Below are 21,889 nucleotides of genomic sequence, written 5' to 3'. Positions count from 1 at the left end.
ATTCCGAACAGCTCTGTAACAATATGCTACACAAACAGACCTGCTTGTTGTTTAATACTTTCTTAGAGCGCTTAGTATTGCACAGCACCTGAAAGTCGATTCAACTAACATCTTTAATACACTCTGGTTTAATTCGTACCCTACCAGTAAAGTATGATGTTATCTAATATTAATAAAATTTGCAACAATCTCACTGCCATCTTGATTTCCAACTCAAACTCTGTCTTGTTCTTCTTTCCTCAAAAAGCTTTCATAAAAATTTATTCAAAGTCCATCATTCCTTCGAGTGCTGACAAAAACAATGATGGGCGTATCGAAACTGACATCAGAGGGTATTCCGTGTCTGACGTCATAGGTATTGCGGGCTGCAGTTAGACCCTTCTCCCCTAAAATAACTTTAGTAATGCTAACAAAAGTTAACTTACTATCTCATGAATGTGCCAGCTGTCGCATACTTTGGTCAGATCTTCTTTAACACTAGAATTACCAAAGCCTACAAGAAAACTGTAAACCCGTCCCACCTTAAATCCGTTCGCACTTCTCCATCAGCGTCTTTTGTTTTGTAAATGTGTCGATCAGCACAAGCAGCAAGCAGCCTGCTATCCCATCCCCCACCAACACATGAACAGCAAAAAGCTCTCCCAGCTCAAGCTGTGTTTATCAGGGAGTGAGGTACTGGGAGCTGTAGAGGGTAAATAATATATTGTTATTTGGAACACATGCATTTCATGTGTGTTCCATGTCTACAAAGATCTATGTAAGTGTAGCATGCCAGAAATGTTGAACACATACCTAAAACACAAGTGTTTTTCCATGTTTTAGCACTAACGACAAAATTTTGATATGAAGTGCATAATGCGTGAAGACTGAAGTCCAAATATCAAATAAGCACTTTGACAAAAGGTACAAGTATAACAAAACAAGTGCACTTTTATTCAAGACTATAACCAAAGAAAAAGTAATCGGGTTAGTGTACTTCCTTGTCACAACTTCTTTGATAGTACAGTGGCAAGAACAGCTGACTCATTTTCAAGAGATCATGGGTTCGAGCCTTGCCGCTTCACAAAATAGACGTTTTGGGTAGTGAGCTGCTCTTTTTGTTACTATTATACAATAAAAACATACATTTGACTCGAGTCTGTAACAGCTGGTGTAAACTTATGGTACCTGTAAAAGTTAGAGGGTTTTTTTTAATTCAGTTTCATTCTCTCAATCACATTCATGCTCCCCCTGATCTGACACTGCTAGTTTTCAAATAAAGATGCGCTATAACAGAGGTGAACTCAGATGAGGATGAGGGTTCTACATCGGAGAAAGAGAACAGAAGTCCTCCCCGCAAGAAATGTCTACTCACACATTAGAACAACGCAGCTGCACCTGACATAAAAGCTAAAGATGGCACCATACAGATGCAGAAAGATGTCGGGGGTTAACCTGCCAGTGAATCTGCCACACACATCCTTCAACAAAACAGCAGGACCTACAGAGCTCGCCAAGTTATCGTGCAAAGTTCTTTTTGTGATTGTTTTTGATGGCCTTTATATGAAAAACATTTATATGTTACTTATATAAACGCCACATCGAATGTTGTCTACCTATATTTATTTACTTATCTTCGTACTGCGTAAAGTCACAAGTTAACTGCAGAGCTTCCTCTGTTTGATCGACACAGGCACGCTCACACAATACATGTGTACTGAAGTGACTTCAGCTGCAGTTGGAAGTTCCTGTCGCACCCTACGCAACTGTTGCTATGGTTCTGTCTTTGTCCAGAAACGGCTCCAGAAGCTTTATGACCTTAGTCTCGGAAAGTCTTTTTCCCGTGGTCCGACTGGGATTTTTTCCTAAATAAGAAGTGGCATTGCATCTTGTACATCTTTCTTCGCTTTCCAGAAAGGGACTTTTTTTGGGGGGGATTTTATTGATTTTATTAAAATCAAATAATATTACATAAAAAGTTTTACAAAAATATGTTTGAAACAGATCAAACCCTATCCCGGAGAAAGAGAGCTAGGCCAGCAGAGTAAAACTTTAAGTTAGTAAAATAAGTAAATAGGTAAATTAATAAATGAATAAAGATAAATGGAGTAAAAAAAAGTGGGCTAGAGAATCCGCTTCCTCAATTTAAAAGCTTATTCTAAAATGTTATTGATTAGATCCTGCCAGGTTTTGAAAAAGTTTTGAACAGATCCTCTAAGTGCGAATTTGATTTTTTTCCAGTTTAAATAATATTTAATATCAGTTACCCACTGACTTAAAAGAGGTGAATTAGGATTCTTCCAGTTTAGCAAGATACGTCTACGTGCCAATAGTGTAGTGAAGGCAATCACAGCTTGTTTGTCCTTCTCTACTTTAAGCCCATCTGTAAGAACACCAAACACATCTGTTAGTGGATTAGGAGGGATTGTGACCCCAAGGCTGCCTGAAAGGCATTTAAAGATTTTGGTCAGAATGATGTTAATTTGGTGCAGGCCCAGAACATGTGGCCCAATGAGGCTGGAACTTGATTGCAGCGTTTGCAGGTTGGCTCTCACCCTGGAAACATTTTGGACAATTTTAAGTGAGACAGATGTGCTGGATATATAATTTTAAGTTGAATAATTATATGCTTTGTGCATTTGGAGCTCAAGTGAATTCTGTGCATTGCTACCTTCCACTCCTTTTCTGAGATGTTGAGTGAGAGATCCTTTTCCCACTGTACTCTTCAATCTTTGAAAGGGAGGGATTGTAAAATGGTGTTATATATTACAGAAATACTGTCTGAGTCCTCAAGACTGATCAATATTTTTTCCGCCATAGAGGGAGGTGGGAGGTGAGGAAAATTGGATTTAACAAAGCTTCTAATTTGAAGGTAGTGAAAGAACTGTGTTGCTGGAAAGTTAAATTTGGAGTGTAATTGTTTGTAGGATGCAAGGACGTTGCCTATGTAGAGATCCCTAAGTGATTTAATCCCGAATGTTTTCCAGACGTTAAAAACTGCATACGTTTGAAAGGGTGGAAAAAGGTGGTTCTCGTGCAGAGGTGCCACAGATAAAAGCTTTACTGTCATGAAGTACTTCCTACATTGGTTCCAAATTCTGAGTGAGTGAAGCACAATTGGGTTCTTAGTATACTGGCAATGATTGTACTTATTGGGGTACAAAGCAAGGAATATAAAGAAGTACTGCAGGATTTTATTTCTATTGCAGACCTTGCCTGTGTATGTTCATCAACAAGTCCCGTTTTCCAGTCAGTTGGGATGATGCCAGTCTCCCAAGGGGAAGCAAAGATTGCTTGCAATGCCAGGAGGACAGACTTACCACCAGCCTGGAGAAGTTCACTCCAGATACCACAGATCCCTGTAGCCTTTCCTACACTCAGCTGGCTCACCACTTGTGCAATCTCAGTGAGACTGGGTGGTTCACAGATAATTGGAGATTAGCCTCAATAATTGTGGACTCAGAAATATCCAACATCCTAGCTGAAGGATCAGCTTTAAACAGCTGCTCAACGTGGCCAGCCCAGCGGGTCACAACTGCAGTGTCATCCATAAGCACCGTTCCATCAGCTGCCCTGACTGCGACTCTCTGAGAAACAGATTTGGATGTGCGTAATGCTTCGATTCCTCTGTAAGCAGAACATGGGTTGCCATCAAGCCATGTGCTGTAACTCCTCTCAAGGATACCCAGAGTACCCTGCAAGATGAAGCACCTCCTTCTGGGAACACCGTCAGATAGAGCCTGATCTTGGAGCCTGGCCAAGTCCAGCTTCATTTCCCTAGTAGGTGGTACCTTACTCGACCTAAGCTGGATCTTCAGAGTAGCAACAACAAGTCTGTGGTCAGAATTCACAAACTGGGCACTTCTGTAGACCCTGCAGTTTTGTAAGAGCCTCCAATCTCCTTTTCAACAATTGAAAAGAGTGACATCAGACACCATCAGAAGGAGCCGATCAGCCACAGCAACAGCTACTCCCAGAGTATGACAGCAATCAGAGTTAACCAGACTAATAAAAGGTGTACCAATCTACAGAGATTTGGCCAGTCTCAGGTCTGCACACCTCAAAGAGTGTCGTCACTGAAATGTGGAGTTTACATAGCTCCTCCGACAGCAGTGGAAGATGATCATCATGTTGGAGATACAAGACGTTCCACACTCCTACACAGATGGGCCGCCTCAAATTGGGACCCAAGTGCTGCTTTCAGCAGGCAACGCCTCAGCACCCCACCAGTTCTGGGGCCTCATGCATATCGGTGTGCGTAGAATTCACACTAAAACATGGTGTACGAACAAAAGCGGAAATGTGCATACGCACAAAAAAATCCAGATGCATTAATCTGTGCATACACCAACTTCCACTTTCTTCTGCTCCATAAATCCCAGTCAGCGTGAAAAGTAACGCACGTGCACACGCCTATTGCCACTCCGCAACTCCTTCCAGAATTACGCCTCTTTGAATATGAAAATCAATATAAATAGCCTTTAAGCTCAGCGTTCTGTGAAAAGGCAATGGCAAAAGCACCGGGGAAATAGAAGAATTCCAGTGAATACCAAGTGGAGGCAAAGAAAAGCGTACTATTTGTTGGTTTAAACAGTGGTATAATCAACAAAAGGAAGTTGATCAAGTGACAGAGACTGTTGGAGAAACTCAAAAGTTCAAGTTCACAAAGTTGCACAGTGCCCGAAATAAAAAAGAAGTTGTCAGATATCAAAGTCACTGTGAAAAGGCAGAACGCAGAGGTCCTGCCTCCATACTGCAAAGCACTCACAGCACTCATCAGGGGTGTGTTCTTGCTCCTACTCAATGCTTGTATGGACTGGGTGTTGGGCAAGGTCGTCGGCTGTGGGACATCTGTTGGTTAAGAAAGATTCACAGATCTTGTCTTTGCTGACGATACTGTGATCTTTGCGGAGTCAATGGAGGCACTGATCGGGGCGCGTTCGAGAGACTGAGTGAGGAGTCAAAGTGTTTGGGCTTGCGAGTGTTCTGGATAAAAACCAAGATCCAGGTCTTTAATGACCTCTTGGGCACAGCCATCAGCAGTGTGTCTGTTTGCAGAGGGAGTGTGATGAAGACTCGACTCCTTTGGTACTGTGTCTCTCCGGAAAATCCTTGGGTACCGTTTGTTTGACTTTGAGTCAAATGAGCGGTTGCTCATGGAGTCCCGAATGAGGCGCATTACCTGCATTGTGAAGGAGCGTCAATTACAGCACTACGGCCATGTGGCGCATTTCCCTGAGGGTGATCCGGCTCATAAGTTCCTCATTGTTGGGGATCCGAGTGGCTGGACCAGGCCAAGGGGTTGCCCACGTAACACCTGGCTGCGGCAGGTGGCGCAGTGATATTGATGAGCTGGCGCATCGTCCAGTGATTGTTCCTGCTTCCTGCAAGATGTTTGCTGCGCTGTGCCGACCTTTGATAAAATAATGTACTGCAACAGTACTGTTTCTCTCAAACGTACTAACCACCAATTCCTGTCCTTCCTTTTCTTTCTCCAAGTATCCAGTCACCCTACAATCAGCTCTGTAATAGATGTTAAGCCATCTGTAAGCTGAGAACACCAATTCTTCGAAACTTTTAAGGAATGTTTAAATATCTTCGTAGTACATGTTTAATTACACTGCACAACAAAGTTTTTGCTTCTTGAACACTGTTGGGTGTTTCTTATAGATTTTTGGGTGCTGATCACGAATATCACATCAAAATTTACCCATCATGTACCGTTTCAGTTTTGTCATGATTTTTTCTTATATTTGTTTTGCTCCCATAAGTGACTTATCAACAACGGTTTGTGCAGCCTGGGCATGTCCAGGCATGGAATCAGGCCAGGTTGGAAGCTGTTCTGTGGAAGTTGACATCCATGATGCTGTCTCAGCATGCTATAAAGGTGGCTTGCATACACTGATCTTGCTCATTTGCTTAATATAGATAGTCAGTGTGTATGTATAGTATCAGTATAGTAAAGTATAGTATCTGTAGCAATACAACAGTAAGTAAGCCTGATGCTATAGATGTTTTGGTGTCGTCATGGCGATATGTCTCATCAATGTCACGTCCTCACAGGTGGCACAGTGGTAGTGCTGCTGCTTTGCAGTAAGGAGACTGTGGAAGATTGTGGGTTCGCTTCCCGGTTCCTCCCTGTGTGGATAGCGCTTTGAGTACTGAGAAAAGTGCTATATAAATGTAATGAATTATTATTATTATTATTATTATTATTATTATTATTATAATAGCTGTGACATATACATTCTGCTATATCTGTGGCGAATATACACTTGTGCTGCAGAGATGTTGGATGACTACTCTTGTGAAGAAAGGTTATCATCTGTATTTCAGCTGCAAAATTGGTGATCAAGACAAGGAATGGGCGCCTCACATTTGCTGTGCGACATGTGCTGTCAGTCTGAGAGCCTGGCTCAGAGGCACTCGAAAGACGATGCCGTTTGCTGTTCCAATGATATGACGAGAACAGAAAGATCATGTGACGGATTGTTACTTCTGTTTGACTAATGTGTCTGGTTTCTCTGCCAAAAACACGAAGTCAATTGAACATCCTAATCTGCCTTCAGCAATGAGACCCGTGCCACATGACAACAGTCTTCCATAGGATTGGACCTTAGATGAACCAGATGAAGAAACTGCAATGCAGGGTACTCACCGTGACATTGACCCAGATTTTGAACCATGCTCATCAGGTGATCCACATCTGATAACACAGTCCGAATTGAACGATTTGGTCAGAGATTTGGGTGTTTCAAAAACAAAAGCCGAGCTGCTGGGTTCAATACTGCAGGAATGATGTTTGCTGTCACCAGGTACGAATATTTCTGTGTTTCAAGGCCGACATCATCATATAACGAAATTTTTTGCACAAGTCGACAGTCTCTGTTTCTGTTGTGACATTGAAGGATTGTTCTCGGCCTTGGGTTGTCATCACAACCTGGAAGAGGAGCGTCTCTTCATTGATATGTCAATGTTAAGCCTGAAAGCTGTTCTGCTACACAATGGCAATGTTTATCCTTCAGTATCTGTTGACTATGCAGCACACATGAAAGAAATGCATGAGAATATGGAACTGTTGCTGAAGCACGTCCAGTATAGTAGGTACAACTGGAATATCTGTGGAAATCTTAAAGTCGTTGCTCTGTTACTAGGACTGCAGCTCGGCTATACAAAGTACTGTTGTTTCATCTGTGAATGGGACAGCCATGCCAAAGAGTCACACTATTCTCCACAGAACTGGCCACTCTGTAAAAAGTTAGTTGCAGGACAGAAAAATATGACACAAGAATCATTTGTCTACCCGGCAAAGATATTTTTGCCTCCTCTTCACATAAAACTGGGACTCATGAAGAATTTCCTGAAAGCACTGAACAAGGAAGATGAAGGCTTTTGTTATTTAAGACAGATGTCACCAAGAATAACTGACGCCAAAATCAAAGAGGGCATTTTTGTTGGCCCCCAGATCAAACATGTTATGAGTGACAAGCAGTTTGAAAAGCCTTCAAAGACATTGTTGACAATTTTCTGGGCAATTACAGAGCCCCAAACTCCATTCAGCTGGTAGACAAACTTCTCAAAGCATACAAGACAATGAAGTGCAACATGTCACTCAAGATTCATTACCTCTGCTCACACTTGGACTTCTTCCCTGGAAATCTCGGTGCTGTCAGTGACGAGCACGGTGAAAGGTTTCACCAGGACATTGCTACGATGGAGAAACGATACCAGGGCAACTGGAATCCGTCAATGCTTGCTGACTACTGTTGGACACTGCAACATGATGCACCAGACATTGAATACAAAAGAAAATCAGGAGCAAAACACTTTTAATTCTATTGAATTTAATAGCTTATGCGAAACATAAATGTGACTAAATACGTTATTGTCAATAAACATATAAATGTCTATTTCTCAGAGTTCCTATGTGATGCAGTAAAACCAAAAATATATTTGTGCAAACCCAGTAGGTACCTGTCACATTCAGCAAAAACTTTTCAGGAAGCAAGATATTTAAAAAAAATTGTTGTGCAGTGTTATTCCATCCTTCTATCCATCCAGGGTCACGCCAGTCCCAGCAAGAATACAGCGTGAGGCAGGAACAATCCCTGACTAGGGCGCCAGCTCGTCGCTAGCGCTCAGACACCATGTCCTCACATGTTTGATTATTAACAATATAGATAATTTAAATGATGTTAACATTTTATCTGTATAATGTAATAAACATATTTTGATGCATTTCATTTTAAAAATGATATCGTCATCATATGTAAATATGCGCTAAAGTGGCTCAGGTTTTGTAATATTATAACTGTATCGCAAGTTTACAGTGAGGTGATTGTACTTACAAGTACAAACAGTTCTACAAGGAGCACTTGATGGACTGATTGAGTGAGTTTATAGTTCTTGGGATGAAACTGTTTCTGAACCGCAAGGTTCATACAGGAAAGGTTTTGAAGTGTTTGCAGTATGAGAACAGTTCAAATACACAGCATGGCTGAGGCAGCGTGTGCTTGATGCTGTATGCTGATAATTCTTTTTCTGATTAGCTGCTGTAGAGCTGTGATTCCACACTCAGATACAGTGATATAAATACTCCGAGTGGTGCAGTGAGAGTAATATGAAAAAGATGATCTGCTATGACAACCGTTAATGGAAGCAGCTCAAAGAAGAAGAAGAAGAAGAAGGTGCAGTGAGAGTAACAACGCTAAAGCAGCTATGGTATTTGGAATAGTTTGGCCATTCCGTGGATCATTATATTGTTACAAGTTAATTACAATCACATGCCTTAAACTAATAAACAATATGCGGTTAATTTCAATATATATGATAAAGCCGCGTCAGGGATGTAGATCTAAAAAAGAAAGGGAAACCACACAGGAACAAAAGCAGAGTTTTGATGCTGGGTGCCGCCAGTTTGCAAAACCTAGAGGAGAGCTCGGATTGAGATGGCATGAAAATGTGTGTGGCTTTACGCCAAGTTTAGTTTTTAGACATTGCGATGTGACCGTGGAAACAGGAGTATGCAACATTTTTGTACGGACGCACCGTTTATACATGAGGGTCCTGGAGACATGAAATAACAAAGTAGAAAATAATTTTTTGGAAGTAACGGATTAAAATATATCACAAATTTCATATATTTCTCTGGTTCATTTATATAAACATTTGAAAATAATAAGTGGTGTGTCAACTTATTTTAAGACGGTCTGTATCAGCAGTTGGTACAGATTCCTGGTGTCTTTTATGAGCAGCTCCTACACATAAAATGGTGGCAGTTTACATCATTTTCTTTTGCATTTATTGCCTTGTGCATCTTCCCACCTGGCACTGCATTGTTCTGCTTTCAGCAATGGGTGCTGTGATATGAGCAGTTTTCTCAATGAAAATTGCAGCTACCTTAACCAAAGTCATCATCGTTACATTTTGTAAACTGAGCTTCTCTCTCATCCACTTAATAATAATAATAATAATAATTCATTACATTTATATAGCACTTTTCTCAGTACTCAAAGCGCTATCCACACAGGGAGGAACCAGGAAGCGAACCCACAATCTTCCACAGTCTCCTTACTGCAAAGCAGCAGCACTACCACTGCGCCACCTCCATCTCAAGCCATTTTAACTGTTCTACTCAGTTGGTTATAATAACCACAAGTGTTCATGATGCTGCAATTCATTTTAAAGAAACACACAAACATTATCTCTTACCTGATTGAGACACCTGGGCTGATTAAAAATTTATTGATACTTTGAGTAAGTCGAGCGTAATTGTGTAAAACCATTTAGATCAGCTAACATCACATTATAATGTGACCTCGAGAGATACTCTGGACACAATGGCTCCCCTTAACCCCTTAACCGCCCTCTGCCGGATATATCCGGCATCGTAGCTTTATTGCTGATGCCTTACTGCCGGAATTATCCAGCACATTTGCCTGTGGTTATGTGAATGCCTGGCGCGTAGTATAACTGACAGTTTGGCGTGGGTATTATTACTACGTTGTATTTCGACAACTCTGCGCTTGTATTGGCCGATCACGTGATGTGATTCAAAAGTGAAAGCTGTGAATATGGCGAAACGTAAACTGACTTCAAGTGAGGTTTTGCAGGCGATTTTGGACAATAATTCTGATCATGATTGTAGCAGTTCTGAAGAAGATTTTAGCGACAATGATGATCAGCAACGTGCGCTGCATGATACTGTGAATGACGACGCATCAGATGATGGCGATGAGTGGGTGTATCCCCAGCATCTCAGCTGGACTGCTGCCCGTTATCTGAGCCAGATATGAAAGATCCAAACCGTGACCGCTTGTTCAAGCTACGTCCTTTGATTGACCATTTATTTGAAACATTTCAGCAGGTATTTCAGCAGGTAAATACTGCTTGAATAAATGTAAAGTAGAAAAACGAAAATTGTTCAGATTTCTCCTGGCATGGGGAATATTTAGGGAGTTGGCGGTTAAAAGGTTAAAGCAAAAATGATCAAAGCACATAGAAACTCACTCTGGTTGAATGAAAACACTCGAGCTCTTAAATTAGAGTGTCAAAAACTGGAGCGCAGATGGAGAACAACAAAGCTAAATGTCTTTGAAACTGCATGGACAGAGAGTGCTAAAAAATATAAAAAAGCTCTCTTTAAAGCTCACTCAGAATACAATTCTACAATAATAGATAGTAATAATAAAAATCCTTGGGTACTGTTTAGAACAGTTGCTAAATTAACAAATGGGAATTCAGATCTATAGTGCAAAATACCAGACTTTATGAACTTCTTCAATGAGAAAATTAAAAATATAAGATCTCAGCATCACAGTACAAACCACATACTGTCCTCACAGGTGGTGCAGTGGTAGTGCTGCTGCTTTGCAGTAAGGCAACTATGGAAGATTGTGGGTTCACTTCCCGGTTCCTCCCTGTGTGGATAGCGCTTTGTTATTATTACTAGCTTAGCAGACCCTGCCTCACATTGCATTCAGCACTTTAGTAATTTTAATCCTGTAATTGAACAGAAAGTCTTAACTGTAATTGTTACTTGTTCCCTGATCCAGTGCCAACAAAACTAGTAAAAAGTGCAATGGATGTTCTTGCAGCGCCTATTTTAACTATTATCAATAGTTCATTATTGCATGGCACAGTACCTGATGCACTAAAAGTGTCAGTCATTAAACCATTACTTAAAAAGTCAGACCTAGACCCACACATACTTAATAATTATAGGCCTTTTTCAAATTTACCCTTTCTCTGTAAAATACTAGAAAAAATAGTCACCAATCAGCTTCAGTCACACCTTACACATTACAATTTATTTGAGAAATTCCAGTCTGGTTTCCGCACTGGTCATAGTACAGAAACGTTTACACGGGTTGTAAACGACATTCTGATATCTTCTGATGAAGGAAACTCCATTGTAATTATGTTGTTGGACTTAAGTGCAGCATTTGACACCATTGACCATTCGATTTTAGTACACAGGCTAGAAAATGACATTGGGCTTACAGGCACCGTGCTCGTTTGGTTTAGTTCTTATTTATCAAATCGATTCCAATATGTAGAGAATATGTTGCCAGAAGTCCACATGACCGTCATCATCAAATTCTTCTATGAGAACCCTGAATACCATGAGGACTGATTAAGGTCATTTATGTTAGGTAGAATGCCTAGAGGGGGCTGGGTGGTCTCATGACCTCTGAACCCTTACAGATTTTATTTGTTTCTCCAGCCGTCTGGAATTTTTTTTGTTTTTTCTGTCCTCCCTGGCCATCGGACCTTACTTTATTCTATGTTAATTACTGTCCCCTTATTTTAATTCTTATTTATTTTGTCTTTTTTCTCTTTCTTCATCATGTAAAGCACTTTAGCTGCATTATTTGTATGAAAATGTGCTGACAGGACTCCATCATTATACACAGAAGTTCAATATGGTGTCCCGCAGGGTTCAGAACTTGGACCTTTACTGTTTTCACTTTACAGGCGTCCACTGGGATCTATCATTAGGACACATCATGTTAATTTTCACTCGTATGCAGATGACACCCAGTTCTACTTTTCTTTTAAATCAAATTAAGTTCCTCCGATGTTGTCTTTAATTAGTTGTATTAGTGAATTAAAGGAGTGGATGGATGAGAACTACTTGTCTTTAAACTCCAATAAAACGTTAAATGTTAATTGTTGGAGGGAATGACGCTGATCACAACAATATTCTGTCATCATTTATTCTGTTTTTCTTCTCTGTACTCAAATGTGGCACTTGGTGCCACGGCCCACCTGCCAAGTTGTTTTGCCTGCCTAAGGAAAAGTCATCCCAGATGGAGGATCGCAGGAATCGTGGGAATGAGGGGTCCTTTCATCGGATTGGCTGGCCCAGCACTGTTTCAGCCGTGGAATGGCCAAATGGGGGAGGCAGCTTGAAGAATGAGGTCTCCAGGACTCTACACAAATCCAAATCTTATCATGGGATATATCATCTACTCTAAATTCTGCTCTGTACTTCTAAAATTTATATTTTTTATTTTCTTACTATATTGAGGAATTGTTCTGTTCTGTGAACTGCATTGTATTGTATTGACCCCCCCCCCCCCTTCTTTTGACACCGACTGCACACCCAACCTACCTGGAAAGGGGTCTCTCTTTGAACTGCCTTTCCCAAGGTTTCTTCCATTTTTTCAAGGTTTTTTTGGGAGTTTTTCCTTGTCTTCTTAGAGAGTCAAGGCTGGGGGGCTGTCAAGAGGCAGGGTCTGTTAAAGCCCATTGCGGCACTTCCTGTGTGATTTTGGGCTATACAAAAAAAAAAATAATAATAATAATAATAATTTAACTCAGTTGGAATCACCATTAATTTTACTAAATCAGCCCGCAATCTAGGAGTTACTGTATCTTTGACTCTAGCAGGTCATTTAAAGCACATATTACAAAGTTGTCCAAATCATGTTTCTTCCATCTTAAAAATGTTGGGAAATTAAGGCCATTTCTAAATAAACAGGATTCTGAGAAATTAATTCCTGCATTTATCTCTAGTAGGATTGACTGCTGCAATGCGGTGTTCACTGGATGTTCAAACTGTTCTTTATACAGCCTCCAGTTAATACAAAATGCTGCTGCAAGAATTATTACAAGAACAAGAAAATACGAACACATAACTCCAGTTTTTAAATCCTTACACTGGCTCCCGGTTAAGTTTAGGGCATTTTTCATAATCCTCCTTTTAACATATAAAGCATTAAATGGCCGAGGTCCGGCTTACTTGTCTGAACTTATCATGACTTACAAACCTGAGCGCACATTAAGATCTCAAGATGCCGGTCTGCTTAGGATTCCAAGGATTAATAAAATAGATAGACAGATAATTTATTAATCACTAGGGGAAATTCACATACTCCAGCAGCAGCATACTAATAAAGAAACAATATTAAAATAACAATGGGAGGTCGAGCTTTTAGTTACAGGGCCCCTAAACTGTGGAGTGGTCTGCCTGCTACTATAAGAGATGCCCCTTCGGTCTCAGCTTTTAAATCCCGGCTGAAGACTCACTACTTCAGTTTAGCATATCCTGACTAGAGCTGCTGATTAACTGTACAGACTGCATCTCTGTTGTTAGTCATTAGCACTAAAACATAAGTAACATGATAGTTAGAATTGGATACTAACCCTCACCTGTTCTGTTTCTCTTCTCAGTACTTAAATGTGGCACTTGGTGCCATGGCCCACCTGCCAAGTTGTTTTGCCTGCCTAAGGTAAAGTCATCCCTGATGGAGGATCGCAGGAATCGTGAGAAAGAGGGGTCCTTTCATCGGATTGGCTGGCCCAACACTGTTTCAGCCATGGAATGGCCCAATGGGAGAGGCAGCTTGATGGATGAGGTCTCCAGGAGTCTAAAATTATCCAAATCTTATTATGTGATATCATCTACTGTTAAATTCTACTCCGTACTTTAAAAAAATTTTTTATTTTTTATTGAGGATTTGTTCTGTTCTGTGTATTGTATTGTATTGTATTGACCCCCTTCTTTTGACACCCACTGCATGCCCAACCTACCTGGAAAGGGGTCTCTCTTTGAATTGCCTTTCCCAAGGTTTCTTCCATTTTTTCCCTACAAGGGTTTTTTTGGGGAGTTTTTCCTTGTCTTCTAAGAGAGTCAAGGCTGGGGGGCTGTCAAGAGGCAGGGCCTGTTAAAGCCCATTGCGGCACTTCTTGTGTGATTTTGGGCTATACAAAAATAAATTGTATTGTATTGTATTGTATTGTATTGTATTGTATTAAAGGAGTGTGGAGATCACAACAAGCATGTGTGTGTTACACAAAAGTCATCCTGCTACCACCATGAGGGCATGTGCCCATTTGACCATAAGCCTGCTAACTCTGACTTTGAAGGTGGTCACCTTTCCAAAAAATGATAGTGATTTGAGATGACTGGCATGTGGCTGTCCTGTGAAGTTGTGACAATTCATGAATATCAATTTACATCTAAACCTTTATTTAATTCACAGATGAGGTGTACAGACCCCCTTCACCACCGCCTTTGCTTGAAGAGCCATGGAGGGAGCAGAAATTCATCGAAGAGTAAGTATCTGCCTTGACACTTTGTCTACTTATTATTCATTTTATCCAGCTTTCCATGATCTGTCTGTCTCTAATACAGCGCCTTTCATTGTCTGTTTATCTAATATCGACATGGTCTTCTCTTTGATATTTACAGATGCTTACTGCTGCCACTAAGATTTTTAACTCACACTGGTATCTTTATTTTTGAGTTCTTTGCCTAATATTATTCACATGCTTCTCAATAATTTGAAATTCTTTTTGATTTCTTTTTATTAATCAGAAGGCAGTTAACCAACAGTCACAAATAATGAAGGAGACAATGGAAAGTCAACTAAACTAGGGACATTTTCACGTTGTTGCATGTACCTTTAATAAAAGAGATTAATTTCAAAAGGGAAAGAGGCCTTTTCACCATGGCCAAACATTTTGTTGTTTTTATGCCATAAAAGTAAAATATTGACTAAAATTAGTTTTGAGGCACAGATTGACTAAGGAGCTCAATGTCTAATTTAAAAGGCGTTTTCATAAATCCTAACTGAGAAATTGGCTGAGCCAAAAGCTTGCAGCATCTGTCCACTTCTGTAGTAGAGGGCTGGCCAGCCTGAGTATAAAATACCTTTTGTTCATCCATCCATTCATCCATCCATCTGTCCATCCATCCTCTTCCGCTTATCCGAGGTCGGGTCGCGGGGGCAGCAGCGTAAGCAGAGATGCCCAGACTTCCCTCTCCCTGGCCACTTCTTCTAGCTCTTCCAGGGGAATCCCAAGGCGTTCCCAGGCCAGCCGAGAGACATAGTCCCTCCAGTGTGTCCTGGGTCTTCCCCGGGGCCTTCTCCCGGTTGGACATGCCTGGAACACCTCACCAGGGAGGCGTCCAGGAGGCATCCTGATCAGATGCCTGAGCCACCTCATCTGACTCCTCTTGATGCGGAGGAGCAGCGGCTCTACTCTGAGCCCCTCCCGGATGACTGAGCTTCTCACCCTATCTTTAAGGGAAAGCCCAGACACCCTGCGGAGGAAACTCATTTCAGCCGCTTGTATTCGTGATCTCGTTCTTTCGGTCACTACCCATAGCTCATGACCATAGGTGAGGGTAGGAACATAGATCGACTGGTAAATTGAGAGCTTTGCCTTACGGCTCAGCTCCTTTTTCACCACGACAGACCAATGCAGAGCCCGCATCACTGCGGATGCCGCAACGATCCGCCTGTCGATCTCACGCTCCATTCTTCTCTCACTCATGAACAAGACCCCGAGATACTTGAACTCCTCCACTTGGGGCAGGATCTCGCTACCAACCCTGAGAGGGCACTCCACCCTTTTCCAGCTGAGGACCATGGTCTCGGATTTGGAGGTGCTGATTCCCATCCCAGCCGCTTCACACTCAGCTGCAAACTGATCCAGAGAGAGCTGAAGATCACGGCCTGATGAAGCAAACAGGACAACATCATCTGCAAAAAGCAGTGACCCAATCCTGAGTCCACCAAACCGGACCCCCTCAACGCCCTGGCTACGCCTAGAAATTCTGTCCATAAAAGTTATGAACAGAATCGGTGACAAAGGACAGCCCTGGCGGAGTCCAACTCTCACTGGAAACGGGTTTAACTTACTGCCGGCAATGCGGACCAAGCTCTGACACCGATCGTATAGGGACCGAACAGCCCGTATCAAGGGGTCTGGTACCCCATACTCTCGGAGTACCCCCCACAGGATTCCCCGAGGGACACAGTCGAATGCCTTTTCCAAGTCCACAAAGCACATGTAGACTGGTTGGGCAAACTCCCATGCACCCTCCAGGACCCTGCTAAGGGTGTAGAGCTGGTCCACTGTTCCATGACCAGGACGAAAACCACACTGTTCCTCCTGAATCCAAGGTTCGACTATCCAACAGACCCTCCTCTCCAGAACCCCTGAATAGACTTTTCCAGGGAGGCTGAGGAGTGTGATCCCTCTGTAGTTGGAACACACCCTCCGGTCCCCCTTCTTAAAGAGGGGGACCACCACCCCGGTCTGCCAATCCAGAGGCACTGTCCCTGATGTCCATTCGATGTTGCAGAGACGTGTCAACTAAGACAGTCCTACAACATCTAGAGCCTTGAGGAACTCCGGGCGTATCTCATCCACCCCCGGGGCCCTGCCACCAAGGAGTTTTTTGACCACCTCGGTGACCTCAGTCCCAGAGATGGGGGAGCCCACCTCTGAGTCCACAGGCTCTGCTTCCTCATTGTAAGGCATGTTAGTGAGATTGAGGAGGTCTTCGAAGTACTCCCCCTACCGACCCACAACGTACCGAGTCGAGGTCAGCAGCGCACCATCCCCACCATATACAGTGTTGACACTGCACTGCTTCCTCCTCCTGAGACGCCGGACGGTGGACCAGAATCTCCTCGAAGCCGTCCGAAAGTCGTTCTCCATGGCCTCCCCAAACTCCTCCCATGCTCAAGTTTTTGCCTCAGCAACCACCGAAGCCGCATTCCGCTTGGCCTGCCGGTACCTATTAGCTGCCTCCAGAGTCTCACAGGACAAAAGAGACCGGTAGGACTCCTTCTTCAGCTTGACAGCATCCCTCACCGCCGGTGTCCACCAACAGCTCTGGTCTCTGGTCTCAGAGCTCTAGCTCTGGTCAGCAACCTCAACAATAGAGGCACAGAACATGGCCCTTTCGGACTCAATGTCCCCCACCTCCCTCGGGACGTGGTAGAAGTTCTGCTGGAGGTGGGTGTTGAAGCTACTTCTGACAGGGGGCTCTGCCAGACGTTCCCATCAGACCCTCACAACACGTTTGGGCCTACCAGGCCTGACCGGCATCCTCCCCCACCATCGAAGCCAACTCACCACCAGGTGGTGATCAGTTGACAGCTCCGCCCCTCTCTTCACATGTGGCCGCAAGTCCGACGACACGACCACAAAGTCGATCATCGAAATGAGGCCTAGGGTGTCCTGGTGCCAAGTGCACATATGAACAACCCTATGCTTGAACATGGTGTTCGTTATGGACAATCCGTGACGAGCACAGAAATCCAATAACAAAACACCACTCAGGTTCAGATCGGGGGGGCCATTCCTCCCAATCACGCCCTTCCAGGTCTCACTGTCATTGCCCACGTGAGCATTGAAGTCTCCCAGCAGAACGAGGGAGTCCCCAGAAGGTATGCCCTCTAGCACACCCTCCAGGGACTCCAAAAAGGGTGGGTACTCCGAACTGCTGTTCAGTGCATACGCACAAACAACAGTTAGGACCCGTCCCTCCACCCGAAGGTGGAGAGAGGCTACCCTTTCGTTCACCGGGGTAAACCCCAATGTACAGGCTTCAAGTCAGGGGGCAATAAGTATACCCACACCCGCTCTGCGCCTCTCACCGGGGGCAACTGCAGAGTGGTACAGAGTCCAGCCCCTCTCAAGGAGATTGGTTCCAGAGTCCAAGCTGTGTGTCGAGGTGAGTCCGACTATATCTAGCCGGAACCTCTCGATCTCGCGCACTAGCTCAGGCTCCTTCCCCTTCAGAGAGGTGACATTCCACGTCCCAAGAGCCAGCTTCTGTAGCCGAGGATCGGACCACCAAGGTCCCCGCCTTCGGTCACCACCCAACTCACACTGCACCCGACCTCCTTGGCCCCTCCCATAGGTGGTGAGCCCATGGGAAAGGGGACCCACGTTGCCTCTTCAGGCTGTGCCCGGCTGAGCCCCATGGGTGCAAGCCTGGCCACCAGGCGCTCGCCATCGAGCCCCACCTCCAGGCCTGGCTCCAGAGGGGGGCCCCGGTGACCCGCGTCCAGGCGAGGGAGAATGCTGTCCAAATTTTTTATTCATCATAGAAGGTCTGTTGAACCGCACTTTGTCTCATCCCTCACCTAGGACCAGTTTGCCTTGGGTGGCCCTACCAGGGGCATAAAGCCCCGGACAACAGAGCTCCTAGGATCATTGGGACACTCAAACCCCTCCACCACAAAAAGGTGGCAGCTCGAAGAGGGGACCTTTTGTTTCAAAATGAAATAAATAAAATAGCAATTATTAGGTAAATTTTTATATGAAAAATTATGTTATATTTTTTTTCTTGAGCTTCTAGAAAGTTTTACTTCACCTTGGGGATAAATGAAGTATATCTATCCATTTATCTATAATACGCTCTCCCTGGATGATAACAGTTTAATTAAGTTGTTAGGTTTTTAATGGGTTGTTTATTATGAGACATACATAAACAAAAGACCTGTGTGTGTGTGTGTGTGTGTGTGTATGGAGCAGTCCGCTCTGCTCACACTCAACCACAGCCATGGGAGTTGGTGTGTATTCTATGGAAGATGTAGAAGCTTATACAAGTGTGACTTGCACTTGGTGAGATGGCGCATTCATGCATTTATACATTTTTTGGCGCTTGCATGCACCTCATTTCTCATTCAACCCAAGGAGACAAACTCAACTTTGTGGAACATGCATATTGTACATTCACACAACGAGCTACCATACGTTTGCCTGAGACTGGTTCCAGCCTGTCCCACTCTATTTGTGCCACAGCTGCACTCGACTATACATCAGTCTTAGATAAGATATGACCTGTCCCGGCCCACTTAGCTGACACCTCTGCAAGTTCACCAATATAGTAAAACCGCCAGGTAGTCTTTGGGTTGTTTTTTGTTCTGACGACCACACACAGCTAGTCATTTAATAAATGGGCAGCTTTCTCAGTACAGTTACAGTATGTTAAATTATCTGTACACATTTTGCCTACACAACTGACTTGCAACACTTACTGCCTTGATGCTTTTGTCATTTTGGATGTAAGAAAAGTAGCACTGAAGATCTTTGGTAGGCCACTGTCTGCAAACAGGGAAAAGCAATAGAGAGGAAATGATTAACCAATAGGAAAAGGTTCTTGACTGATAAGTGAGGAATTCATCCTGAAAGGAGGCAGTTTGAAATAAGTAGCACTGGCATGACAGTGGCCAATCGGAAAGAGAAGTCTCAGAATGATTGGCAGTTGTATCAAAGGTAGGTCCTGTGGACGAAAAAGGCACACTGAAAATCAGGCAGATAATATTTCTCAATTCTCGTTTTTATTCATTCGGAGTCACAGTAAGTAGAGATTCAAAAGAGCATAACTTATTGGCGCAAAGCTCAATTGAACACTGAGAAAAAATTAGGAGGGGTTTTTATAATTCAGCATTTCATGATTAATAAGACAGAAAGAACATCCTTATCAAAACAGTAAAGTTAAACAATATGTCTGTTGAGCTAAGCATTATCTGTGTTCTCAAAGCTAAGCACAGGAGAGACGCCTTTGCATAAACTACATGTACTTTCTGCAGCCTTGTGACCTTGTCACTGAAAACATTTACTCTGAGAAAGGGAAAAACAAGAAACAGCTTACATTTTATTCATGTGGACACTATTTCTCCTGAACCCTGGAATAACATATTTTTGTTAGTTCATAAGCCAAAGCGTCTCTCACTGGCAAGTTAGAAAAATAGTTATTATAAAAATTCTAATTTACTAAACACACAAAATACATGGTGCTGAGGAGAACCTTCTTCTTCTACAGTCCGCATATAAGATGTGACTTTTCTCACCCCTCAGCAGTGCCTCATTTCTTTTTCTTTTGTCAGTCACCACATTTGTCTGTCATCTTGTCATGTCATACTGACTTGTGCTGTTTGTGTGAGTTTGAAGAGTCTGGGTGTTTGACAGTACACTGTAAGTGCTAAAGTGCTAAATCGCACTAAATTTTTAATTTTGTAATTAGCTCACTGGATGAAAGAACATTGGGAGTGCATGGTGGGCTCTGACCCTTGAGTGCTCATGTGACAAACTTGCCACCACATGCTGGGAGTAATGGAGACTGAACAGTTTCTATCAACATGAGTGTGTGTCTTTGAAATTAAAACATTTTATCCTGAAGTGAGAATCCCTCAAGCTTTCCTCTGAACTCCAAACCACTCTCTCTGTTTTTTATTACTTTGTCACGTACAGGATAAGGAATAAACTTCTAGATGAAATCCGAAACTATGAGACTCTGACAGAGTCAGTGGGAGAGCCCAGAATCCTCCTGATCGGGCAGATTGGAGCTGGTAAAAGCAGCTTCTTCAATTCAGTGAACAGCGTCTTCAGAGGTCATGTGATACTGCAGGCCGCATCTGGGTTGGGAGACACCAGTATAAGCAAAATGGTAAGTGAAGGTCAGAAAGAAGAGTTGAGCTGTGAAGACCCCGCAATCATTTTGGTCCTCTCCTGCTGGCCATGCAGTCACCTCATTTATTTATTGCTGCAGATCACTGCTGGTTTCAGCCCAGATCAGGACTCAGCATGGCCCTCAAGCCATTTGGGGTATGGAGGTTAAGGGACATGGAACTTACAAGAGACCATGAGCTATACTTGTTTATGCTCTACTGAGAAAGATGAGTACATCTAAAGAAGCAGGTCTCATCAGCCTATCGCTCTATCAATATTCCTATCAAGAAAGAAGAGTTCAAACTTCAGTGGTACCTCTTATTTGTGACATAGATAGATAGATAGATAGATAGATAGATAGATAGATAGATAGATAGATAGATAGATAGATAGATAGATAGATAGATAGATAGATAGATAGATAGATAGATAGATAGATAGATAGATAGATACTTTATTAATCCCAATGGGAAATTCACATGGCAGCTCTTCTGTTCCACACAAAGCACTCGTCTCGGGACTTCCTCCTGCTCATTTTTCATTTGATATCATTGTCCATCAATTATCTGAAATTGGGCCACAGGGGCATCAGTGTTAGCAGTGAGGCCCAGATGTCCCTTTCCTTAGCCACACTTGCCAACTCATATTGTGGCATCCCACTGTGTTTCCAGGACATCTAGGAGGTGTAATTCGCCTGGCAGACCCTGGGTTTATCCAGGGTTTCCTCCCTGCTGGCCGTGCCTATAAAACCTCCACAGGTAGGCATCCATTTCAGATGCCCAAATCACCTCATTTCGCTCTTCCTGATGTGGAGGGTTAGTGGTTCTACTCTGAGCCTCTCCCAGAAGTCTGTGCTTCGTACCGTATCTAAGGGAGAGTCCAGCTGCCCTATGGAGAAAGCTCATTTTGGCTGCTTGAACCCTAATTCTTGTTCTTTCATTCATTACCCAAAGCTTATGACCATAGGTGATGGTAGGGATGTAGATCCACTGGTAAATAGAGAGCTTGGCCTTCTGGCTCAGCTTCTTCTTGTAGCGAACTCCCCTATTTGTTGGATGAGGAGCCCTACACACAAAAAATATCTCCTACTCTTAGGGAAAAAATAATTCTATTAGGAACGGCAACCGACAGAACCTAAGCCTCAATTTGGAGTTCCCAGATGAAATGTACTTTGGGTGATTATTCCACTAGCATAAATTCACAA

General features: G+C 43.0%; 1 protein-coding gene across 1 annotated transcript in view; it reads left to right on the top strand.

Annotated features, from left to right (window-relative positions):
- The window catches only part of LOC114658639 (interferon-induced protein 44-like), a 636,217-nt gene that overhangs the window by 251,577 nt on the left and 362,751 nt on the right, over positions 1–21,889 (top strand). Inside the window, exon 2 of the mRNA XM_051932770.1 lies at positions 20,488–20,683. Coding sequence (XP_051788730.1) covers positions 20,681–20,683 — 3 coding nt within the window. The 5' untranslated portion in view covers positions 20,488–20,680. The remainder of the gene's footprint in view (positions 1–20,487; positions 20,684–21,889) is intronic.

This window comes from Erpetoichthys calabaricus, chromosome 10 (genome assembly GCF_900747795.2).
Source record: "Erpetoichthys calabaricus chromosome 10, fErpCal1.3, whole genome shotgun sequence".
Classification (NCBI taxonomy): Eukaryota; Metazoa; Chordata; class Cladistia; order Polypteriformes; family Polypteridae; genus Erpetoichthys; species Erpetoichthys calabaricus.
This window is presented reverse-complemented; position numbering and strand designations above follow the sequence as displayed.